The sequence below is a fragment of the Neodiprion pinetum genome, chromosome 7 (genome assembly GCF_021155775.2).
Source record: "Neodiprion pinetum isolate iyNeoPine1 chromosome 7, iyNeoPine1.2, whole genome shotgun sequence".
Classification (NCBI taxonomy): Eukaryota; Metazoa; Arthropoda; class Insecta; order Hymenoptera; family Diprionidae; genus Neodiprion; species Neodiprion pinetum.
Window position 1 is genome coordinate 20,859,040 of NC_060238.1, and position 11,607 is coordinate 20,870,646.

General features: G+C 36.8%; 1 protein-coding gene across 1 annotated transcript in view; it reads left to right on the forward strand.

The window, feature by feature from the left end:
- LOC124222825 (unconventional myosin-Ie) overlaps positions 1–11,021 on the forward strand; it is a 43,263-nt gene extending 32,242 nt beyond the window's left edge. The window contains exons 11-21 of the mRNA XM_046634196.2: positions 4,709–4,879; positions 5,104–5,270; positions 5,660–5,879; positions 6,416–6,646; positions 7,015–7,299; positions 7,422–7,577; positions 7,994–8,133; positions 8,277–8,428; positions 8,518–8,847; positions 9,148–9,483; positions 9,825–11,021. Coding sequence (XP_046490152.1) covers positions 4,709–4,879; positions 5,104–5,270; positions 5,660–5,879; positions 6,416–6,646; positions 7,015–7,299; positions 7,422–7,577; positions 7,994–8,133; positions 8,277–8,428; positions 8,518–8,847; positions 9,148–9,483; positions 9,825–9,910 — 2,274 coding nt within the window. The 3' untranslated portion in view covers positions 9,911–11,021. The remainder of the gene's footprint in view (positions 1–4,708; positions 4,880–5,103; positions 5,271–5,659; positions 5,880–6,415; positions 6,647–7,014; positions 7,300–7,421; positions 7,578–7,993; positions 8,134–8,276; positions 8,429–8,517; positions 8,848–9,147; positions 9,484–9,824) is intronic.
- The last annotated feature ends 586 nt before the right edge of the window (positions 11,022–11,607 follow it).

Genomic DNA, 11,607 nt, shown 5'->3' on the forward strand with positions numbered 1-11,607 from the left:
TCTTTGGTCAATAATCTCTTTTAAATTCCGAAATAGACTTATATTTGTAGTGAAAAAAATTAAACAATTTTCATTTTTCCCATCTTTTTTCTTTTTTTTTCACACATTAATCACAATTTTTGGCTCGTCAATTTGTGTAAATTTGTTCTTTGTAATCAAGTCTGCGAAACTGGGATTATAAATACTGTTAAATAAATGAATAAGTAAATTATAAATCGATCGTGTTTATCAGAGCGTACAGCCGTAAAGATCTCAAATCGATTTTGTCGATTATATTGTCTATACGTTTACTATTGTTGTTGTTATTATTATTGTGCATACAAGTTTAACCGTGCAAAACTTTAACCTAGAATATATATGTATGAATAATACAATTTCAAATTTTATTATTCACTTAACTTTTATATGGATCGCGAATTTGCGGTTGTGAACAATGAAACGGCGGATCGCTTCATTGTAATAAACCCGGCTTATTGTTAATAGTGCAACCGACACTCCCAGGATATAATTATTTCTTATCATCGTCCCGCGTAATTAGTCGACGTGTATAATTAAAACCATTCAATGCCAGTTAATTAATTTGCTCGCAGTCTCATTTGTCACAGTGTTAAATCCATTAGCGAAGAATATTGTATTGATTATTCACGACTGATAAAAAAAAAAAAATATTACAATATTTCTGGATCATTAAAATATTATTATTATTGTAAGTTTGCGGTTAATAGATTTGAGAAATTGTCCAATTTCTGTAGAAAGAGGGAAATAGAAAAAAAAAGTGGCGCAAGTTCGAATCGCGTTATTTGCTATTTTTTTTTTTTTTTTGCTATCATTATTATTTATTCTATCTTACGTTCATTTTTCATGCATTCGTTCGTTTCTATTTTGTGTCGCATAAATTTCTCTCAAGAGAATCTTGTGCATTGCGCAGCGTTTGTGGAGTGAAATAATTCACGAAAAATCGAGCAATCAAGTAGAGCACGACGAAACCGTAAGCAGGGACATTTGACGAATAGGTTGCATACCTTCATACTCTTATACCTGACCATAACCACGACCTGAAGTCACTGCGTTGCGAGTGAATCACGATTGTCTCGGATTTAACTGCAGGGAAAAAAACGTTACGATTACAGTTACGCGTGTACAAGGTGGGCCGGGTTAATTTTCTTGACCGTTAAAAAACACCACGTGAAATTAACTATTTCCTGTACTTCATTTTAATAAGACGAGAACAAAAAAAAAAAAAAAGAAAAAAGCAGGGAAAATTGTTTAACAAATTGTAAAATTTTCCTCCAACTTTTTGGATATATTTTCCTAATCAAATTTTCTCTTTTTGCTAAATGAATTACCGAAGAGAAGAAAAGTGAAAAGAAAAAACAAACCATGAAATTATGTAAATTTTGCGATTATAATGTATATGACAGTTTTTTTTTTTTTTTGTCTATCCATCGAGAAGCGAAAAATAAAAAAGAAAAAATATTCGACTTTGATGTAGAGATTTTTTTCAAATTCATTACATGTATTCGATACACAGAACAAATTATTTTTATTCTTGTGTGTAATACATCATCTATAATGAAAAATGAAAGACTCGTGACGGTATTAATTTATCAATCGCGCAAAGATTTTTCGCGTGGGAAAAGTAAGAAAAAATTCGAGTTGAACGACGTATTTAGAAATTACGATTGTACCGTATCGGAAGGAATTGCGAGGACGAAATTGGAAACCGCGACTTGCAATTTCATGAAATTAGAGAGCGGGAACCGTGGCGAAGGAAAAGGAACTTCGCAGAATGCCGTCTTCCTTCTTCCTTGCATCCTTTTTCCCTCGTTCTATTACAAAGTGTGGAATATAGGTATATTATATTATACCTATATTATTGTCGGCGTTGTTTTTTCATACACGGCGTGTCGACATTCAGAGCGAAACTTCTTCCATCGTCAGTCCTTATAATTATCCATTATATACACGTACACGCTGTTTATACCATAAAGATATTTCTCTTACAAACGACGACGTAACAATTTTTCACCACAAATATTCCCACCGTTTTTGTCGCGCATTAAAAATTTATCTACCGCGCGTGATTGAAATTCTCACGAAATTAGGAAACAATTTTCGAGATACTTGCGAAAAGCGAGCAAAAGAAAAACAACAAAACGAACGGTCTCGCAATTGTTTCCTTTCGAAAGACTGTGTAAAAAAAAAAAAACAATTTAATTCTACGGTGCAGTATTGAGAAAAAAAAAGTCTTCACCGTGCAATTATAATTCTGATATTTTTTTTTTCCCAAGATTTCCGTTAATTTAAGCGGCTATTAGTTTATATTGAAAAATGAAGAATAGAGGGAAATACGAAAGAGGTGGGAAAAGGAGAATCATTTTTGCATGTTGTGGGAGATTTGAAATAAAAAATTATTTCGTAGCAAAAAGTCACGTTCGTTAATTACGACATTATACCGTGAAAAAAATTTCTCCTCTGTTCTCTAAGACGGATACATATTATGCGATGAAGATAAGAAGATAGCATTGTGTTCCGGAGGTATATTTAGCCTGTAGAAGCCATTTACCCTGTGTTTACACACTCCCACGGTGTTTGTACTCCACTTATTCGTGCGATGACATTCCACGCTGCTGTTGAATTTCTTATTTATTTCCTCTCTTTGCCTCTTCAAGCAAAACTTGTGCTAAAATTCGTCACCTTCGTCTATGCTACTTCCCCGACGAGGAAACCTCGATGATAATTATTTGCATTTGAAAGACGACGATAATTTGCACGCACGAAAAACGGCAATTATCATTGTCTTTTCGCTGTACAATTCCAACGTTTCTCCTTCGAATGTGCGAAGAATAATAAATTTCGCAGTGCTGGTGGTTCGCCCAGTTGCTATTTAGAAAAAAAAATAAATAAAAAATGTATATAAAACTTCAGTAGCAATTATTAAATAGCCTAAGTTTTTTTTTTTTTCTCTAATCGTTGATAGTCTAAATCCAGAATTTCGGCTAGATTCTGCAATAGCTTCGGCCGCCATTTTGAATTTATGGTGGAATTTTTCTTTGTGAAATAAATCACCCATTTTCAACTTTCGATCAAAAATGGTCGTAACTAAATTTTTAGGAAATTTAAATCTCTACAATTTTGATGGTAATAATTTTTTTCTCTACGATCGATATTTTCCGATTTAAACCGTAGATTCAAGATGGCGGATAAAGTTACTGCGGAATGTGGTCGAAATCGTGGATTTAGACTTAAAAATTGCAGGTATTTAAAAATAGCAATTTCAAATTTACGTTCTACACATTCCGACTGGACTTACAAATTATCGCGTACCTAACCAGCAAGACTCGGCTCTAGAAACTAAGGCAAAAAATTGAAATCAACGGAGGAAAAGAAAGAAAAATATACAACGTGTGAACCGCGATCTGGATGTTAAAACCCGCTTTCTCAAGTGGGTCTAGGTCGTGGGATGAGGTCGACGCACGCCAAGAAACAGCCGTTCATAAGTAGACGACCCATATTATTTTTAGCCATAGAACGTACACCGGACTTAAATGTGGAAACAAGTCACGTCACGTCTGCGCCTGCAAATAGGCAACCGGACGTTACGATTTCGTTTGTGAGTTTGGCACACCTGGAAAAGCCGCGTAGCGCGGCAAGACGACCTAACCTCACATATCTTAAATAAAATATGTAATCCGATTATTAGGAAAGGTTGAATATTGTGAAAAATGTAAATTGTGAAATCCAGTAAATTTCGAACAGCTGAGTCGCGCTGAAATTTATTAATTTATTGATTTACTTAGAGCGATGATTAGATGTTGAATGTTTTCTGCAAAGTTTTGCAATCTGGTTCGATGAAAATCCCTATTTGTCTAATCATCACGCCAAACAAATCAATAAATTAATAAGTTTCATCGTCAACTCACCTTTACGAAACTTATTTGATTTCGCAGATTACACTTTTTACTATATATGTATATTCAATACTTCCTAATAATCAGATCACGTATTTTATTTTAAAAGTCTGAGGTTAGGTCGTCTTGCCGCGCTACGCGGCTTTCCAGTGTTGCCAACTCACGAACGAAATCGTAACGCCCGGTTGCCTATCTCTAGGCGCTGAGGTGGTTTGTTTCCACGGTTATGCCCGGTATGTCCTTGGTTGAAATTTCTAGTACTAAGAATTTTTAGGGAAATTGGGACATTTCGTATTATTTCGTACATAACTCTAACTATGCACAGTTCTTCGTAAAGAATTGTTAATTTTCTTTAAAAAAAATATGGCAGCTTTTAGATTTTTTACTGAAAAAAATACAAATTTTCATGAAAATCTACAAGCTTTTATCCGAAACAATGCATATTTACGAAATATCCCGATTTTCCTAAAAATTCGTAGAAAATCGTAGAAGAAATCATTTTCACCAAGGGTGGTTCGTATATCCGCACCTGCATCGCACCCTACACCATGGATCATTGCAATTTGCGTTACAGTGGCACTGAAAGCTTAAAGAGAGAATTATTTGTGTAAACAGTTTACGGCTAATTCTCGCAAAGCGGTCGAGTAAACGTTGTTCGGATTAACACACGTGATAATCTCGTTGCGTAATCGTTGTTAGTTTTGTCAAACAGAAAAAAACATCGCTATTTCTTAGCAGTAATTATTCTACTGTTACAAGTAGAAGCGTATTTGATCAATTTTTCAATCTTCTTACAGGAAGAATACATCGCTGAAAATATACGATGGACGGCGATCGACTATTTCAACAACGCGGTTGTCGTCGAACTTCTCGAAGGCAAAAGGCCACCGGGACTTTTCCTGGTCCTCGATGATGTCTGTGCTACTTTGCACGGCGGTAGTGCCGGAGCTGATGCAGATTTGCAAAAGGTACCTAAAACCTATATAACAATTGCGACTCGTTAATTATTTCCTTTTTGTATTCAATTCCATAGATTAACTTGTTATTTAAATTCATTGAGTACAGGTATATTTGGTTCGAATAGAAAGTTTCGCCAAGTTTATTTGTTTTTTTCTTTTTTTACTCCACTTGTTTTATTACAACTCTTTCTAGAAACAAGTTTTTATCGAGTTTTTACCCTCTATTGTTTCAGAAATTATCAGGATCAGCTCACGGTCACGCTCATTTTCAAAACACCGGTGATGGTTTTGCGGTTCTGCATTACGCTGGAATCGTGAGCTATTCGGTAGACGGATTTTGCGACAAGAATCGGGACGTTCTGTTTCCTGATCTAATTGAACTTATGAGAACCAGTACAAAGTGAGTATTATCATTATACATTTATATGATATACAGTATGATTTGATATTTTCATATAAAGGAACGGAAAAAGGAAACAATCGGGGCACAATTTTTTTTTTGTCCCGCAAATAGTAAATCTGAAACGAAAGTGCGAGATAGAAAAACAGAACGTACGTAATTTTGGGTAAGTTACATAACAAGCAATTGAATCTCACTGCAGATTTTGTGTTCAATGTAAATATATTACAATTCAATTTTTGCTCAAACGAAATAGGAAAAAAATTCTACTTGATTGTTGGTTTTAATTTGTCCGATATATGCGCACGTAAAAGTCGTTTCTTTTTCCTTTCGCTTTTTTATGTTTTTGTCAATTAATGCCTGACCGTGTTTTTCATAAATCCCAACAGTCCTCTGGTGAGAGAGCTTTTTCCACCGGATGTGAAAACGGCAGCGGACAAGACGAAGACGTTGAAAGCGCGACCTACGACAGCCGGAAGTAAGATTCGAAATCAGGCCAGTAGACTGGTCAGTCAGTTAATGAAATGCATGCCCCATTACATCCGATGCATAAAGCCGAACGAAACGAAAAGGCCCAGAGATTGGGACCAGCTGCGAGTGAGACACCAGGTAATTATCACCCGGAATCAGAATTTCGTCGACTGTAATTGAGCGATCAATTTAAAATATTTACAAAGTGATTTTAGCTCGTGTTTTTGATTTCAGAATAGAATCTTACAAATTATGATATCAAGCCAGTAGCAATACAAGGGGGGTTCTACACGCAGATTCCTGTTACTGACACTTACCGACATCCTCCCCAGACTCAAACCCGTTTCCGCGATGACGTCACAGTCTGCCGTACCGACTTGAGGTCAAAAACGGGCAACCTTAGCGACAGTTGTATCGGTCGACGGTAAAAATCGCGGAAAAGGGTTTGAGTCTGGGGAAGATGTCGATAAGTGTCGGTAACAGAAATCTGCGTGTAGAACCCCCCTTGTATTGCTACTCAAGCCTTTTCGCAGAAAGGACTACAGTATTTTTTGTTCTTTATATAGAAAGTAGTTCAAGTAAATTTTTTAAATCCTCCGATACAACATGTTAAAAAAAGTTCGATCGTCAAAACTGAACAGTTTTTTTTGAATAAATTCTCCACTCAATTCCAGGTCGAGTATCTTGGTCTGAAGGAGAATATCCGAGTTCGCAGAGCTGGATTCGCCTACCGAAGACCGTTTGTCAAATTTCTTCACAGGTATGCCATACTCACAAAAGAAACGTGGCCAAGTTGGCATGGCGACCAGAAACAGGGCGTCGAACATATCCTGGCAAGCGTCAGGATGGACAGGGGCCAGTACCAGCTCGGAAAAACTAAACTCTTCATTAAAGCGCCTGAGAGTGTGAGTGTGCACTACGATGACCATTTTTCAAGCGCTTTGTGACTTTGAAATATCAGTTCATAGACTTCGGTGATCATATTTGACCAGTGTTGTACGTTATGTAGACCATTTAATCTTGGATGATAATCAGATTAGATAAATTCACCTAATCTTTCATGTTATTATAGAGAAATTGCGAGTTTGGTTCATCTTTTATCTTCAGATGAATTTATACTTGAATAAACTGATTTTAATTTAGATAATAATAATGATATTCAGTATCTTTGACAACACTGCTGAGTTGATTGATTGCGCGGAGGGTTTCTTTTCTGCATAGTCCAAAAAAGCGTAATTTTAACCAGTATTAAACGACGAGATTTAATCCATAGTTGTTCATGCTGGAGGAGACAAGAGATCGGAAGTACAACGCGTACGCAAGAGTGATACAAAAGGCGTTCAAAAAGTACTTTGCTAGGAAGCGACAGAACAAGCAGAAGCAGGAAGCTGCCTCTCTTCTGTTCGGTCATAAGCAGAGGCGACGAGCTAGTTTGAACAGAAACTTTGTCGGCGACTACATTGGCCTGGATAGCAAACCACAAACCATGTCGTTGATCGGCAGACGAGAGAAGGTCGGCTTTGCTGAGATCGTCAAAAAGTACGACAGGCGGTTCAAGGTACGATCATTGGTTCGGTTAAGCTGGAAACCAAGCGAAACCTTGACTTTGATCACTTAATTCTTCCTTAACAACCTTTGTCTTGGGTTCAAACGTTCATGTTTATTTATTCACGATTTCAGCCGTGTAGAAGGGATTTGATACTTACGGGAAAGTGTCTTTTCCTCATTGGTAGAGAGCAGATCAAGAAAGGACTCGATAAAGGTCGATGGGTCGAAGTTATCAAGCGTAAACTACCGCTCGACCAAATCACCCACGTCAGCCTCAGTACTCTCCAGGTTTGCGCACTTATATATTATTTCAGATTTTTCTTTTTACTATTCTGAGCCTTGAAATAGACGACAATCATTTCTTTCATTGCAAGCAATTTCTATTATGAAATGAAATGTATTCTAAAAAACCTTGCTAATACCTCTGAATGTTTCTATTAATATTGTTTTTACTAAGATTATATACGCTTATCAATTTATTTGGTGGACAATAATTGCACCCAATATCCGATCATTGTTGAAGAACATTTTGGGAAAAATTGTGATCAAGTTCGTGTATATTACTAAGTCGAGGCGATAAGATCTGAACTAGGTCCTCACATAGTAATTTGTCAAATTGATCACTGCTTAATGCGACTTATCACTCTTCTTCAATTTAATCTTCATACCGTGAGTCGCTTATCTGATAATAATACTTCTTTCAGGATGGATTTTTAATTATACACACCAGAGATGACTACGCCAGTCTACTTGAGCTGGTATTCAAGACTGAATTCCTGTCGGTGTTGAGTAAAAATTACGTCACCGAGACTGGACATAATTTAAACATCAGGTTTAACAACAAGTAAGGATTTATTTATTGTAATTTTTTTTCTATACCGAAAAACGGAAAGGAACAGTTGAATAAGTAGTAAAAGAAATACAGCAGTAAAAATTTCTCGGCCTAGAAATCATCACTGATCAATTTCTCTGTGCTATCTATTACAGTTTAGAGTTTAAAGTGAAAAAAGAAGGATGGGGCGGTGGCGGCACCAGGCAAATAAAGTTCACTGAGAGTTACACCGGCGATAAGGAAATATTGAAGCCCAGTGGTAAAGTCTTGAACGTTGGTGTCGGGCCTGGATTGCCTAGCACAACCAGTGAGTACTTTGAGATTTTATGAGCGTGAAAAAAAACTATCAATTGTCCGAGTACTGAAACAGCTTGACCAATTTCGAAATACTTGCAGAACCAAATTCAAATACAACGTCTGCCATGCCAACTACTCGGCCAACAAATCATGCCAGACCGACGGCAAATAGACCCAGGGCGGAACTTCCTATCTCGAATTCATCTGTGAGGCAAATCTCATCCGTAACTCCGACACGACCCTCTAATGCTCCGAGTCGAATTGCCCCGGTACCTCAGCAGAGCAGACCTTGTCTGCCTCCGAATCGACCCAATTTGCAGCCGAGCAGAGCGGCTCATCCCAAAACGAGGACGGAAAATCCCAAGAAACTTGTCACTACTGGCATACCGATGATGGGGATGTTTTTGAACACAGGTGGTGCTCCGAAAGGTACCGAAAGATCAAAATTTTTGTACGATACGAAACTATGGTACACTGATGCATACTTTGCGTTCAATTTGGTAGTAATATATTCGTTTCGTTGGCGCATCGCGCAAATCGATTCTCTGGGAATCATTATAGATTCATTTTTGATAATATGATATATACATTGAAACTTTAATTTGAGGATGTTCAGCTCCACTTTTGAAACTTTCGATTCATGATTTCTTTGTTTCGATAGTTTGTCGATAAGATTAATTATAGATTAATTTCTCGTTGAGAGATCTGAAATGTGAGTTTTATGTACAGGGTTGATTCGAGCACCGCCGCCTCCGACAAGTCCAGCGCCACCGAATCAGCCAACGGTGCACAGTGCTTTCCGATTGCCGAATGTGAGCAATGGGAACAGTCAAAGGGAAGCAGGCAGTTCTGCATCCCCTCAAAGAGCACCCATCAGTGAAGCTGTCGGTGCAAGACCAAACCCGAGGATGGCGCAGAGAGCACTTCCAGCCACCCCAAACATGCCTGCGCCTAAACCACCTACTCCTAGTTTACCCAAAGTCAAAGCTCTCTACGATTACAGTCCGCAGGATTTGGATGAACTTGGATTTCAAGAGGGAGCCATCATTGAGGTGATAAAAGAACGTGAGTAGCGATCATTGGTTGTTTTGCCTCTTTCGATTACTTGCAGTCCAATTTAACTCAGTGTCACTTAATTTTTTAATACTAAAAACAGTCGAGAAGTAGAAAAATCAATGCAAAATTTGATGGGTAAAACTGATTTTAACATACTGTTATAAACAAAAGTTTTGCTATTGATTTTGTTGCTACGAAGTCCATTGCCCCGATTATTACGACTCTATCTACTGAGCTAAGTAAAAGAGTAATAATTGCTGAGTTAAAAAAGTGACGTTGGCGGTTGTGTCCTTTTCTTTTCCTTCCATAATTTCGGAATGATAATAAATTTTTTCACTTTTTCACTTCAGATCAAGGCGGATGGTGGTTGGGTAGACTGAATGGTAAACAGGGATTATTCCCCTCAAACTACGTAGAGAAGATTAGGAGTAATTAAAGCTGCGCGTCTATAAGACTCGCATGTAGACTGACCGGTTGTATAAAATTATAATGTTAAAAAGGAAACGTGGAGTCTGATTTCATAGACTCGTGCTACTTTGAATATAGATATATTTATTGTATGTAAATACATAGTATGATGTATATTATAAGATAAGTCAACTATTTGATCGAGTATTCCAGGATAAACATCTTTCACATGTACCACATGTTTATAATTATAACCCAAATCACTGCCATGGTAAAAAGAATTTTTATTAAATCGGAGCTCTGTGCTCGGTGGATGAATTTTCTTTCATTCCATTTTGAATGGCGTGAAATAGCGGTGTAGGCGTATTTTCTAAACAAACCTTGAGTGCCTCTTGATGAATGAACTCTTTCCAATTTAGTTTCCTTCAGAATCTTGGAAGAATGAATTTAGTAAATAATTTTCGTTTACTGGATAGTTTGATATCTATGATAGTTTCCTCGTTTGACAATTCTCCGAGGGTAGTAGGATCGTTTCAGATATGCATATTATTCCAAATATTGTATAATGGCGCTGTGTAGCAGCGCAGTACGTTATAGGAACTGCTTTTAAGTTTGAGGAAAATTAAGATTATAAGCAATTAATTTATACTTACCTAGATAATGATTCCAAAGATAGCTAAATTATTCCACCCAAATCATTTTTACCACTTTTTGAAATTACTGTAGCGGCGTGCCATCGTCTTATTCTGATTCAGATCGTGATTTACCGTTACCAATTTCCACAGCATGGTTCTGTGTAGTTCGTTCGACCTTATTACGACGATTGGTAATTGAATCTTACAAAAATAGAGATTTATTATTAATAATTAATTATATTAGATAAGTTTGCGTGAATAGAACGATTTACATGTATTTACCTTGTAGTGTCTTTCTGGAAAGTTACCTGTGTACTGATTTATTCCATAGTTATAATCAATATTAAATTTAGTACATTGTCGTATGATGCGCCAATGCCAACACCAAATGTAAATATTGTTATGCAAATTGAGTATTTCACGAATTACAAGATGCGCATGTGCTATTTAATAAATGTGGAGTTGATAACAGATGAATGAAATATATTATTCCTACCTCATTAATTTCTCAAATTGTACGGTTTGTTGACGACGAAATTAACTTAATATCTGTACTTGCGCAAGATGGAAGAATCGTAATAATCGAGTGAACATGATCTCTCGGAGGAGAATGTTGTATTCTTCTGGAATTGTTTCTGAATACAGAGGGGTAAACCATCTATTTGTTTGCGATATTTCGAATTGGAAACTTTTTCGACTCTGATCCGATTTTTGAGGGTCTTTTCTCGTAACGGGTGATTGAATATTCACGGAAAAGCGACAGACTGGATGAGAATTTTTATTTCTTCTTTGGATTCCTCTTCTTTCATTGAGTGATGGGCTTTACTTTCTGTGAAAATGCAGCGGATATCCTTTAAACTTCTTGCTGGCAACTTCTAATTCGCGATTCACGACGGATGAGGACCACCTGCAGTCGTTTTCTCTCGGAAATTAACATCAATATAACATTTAAATCACTTGATTCAATTATTTTTCAACACTGAGAAATGGCATCATAATAGGGCCACGAAAAATTTATTCCAGTACTATTGGAAATCGCAAAAATTTCCACCAAAATGAAAAACGGTTAGCCTAACTTTTTATTCATTTT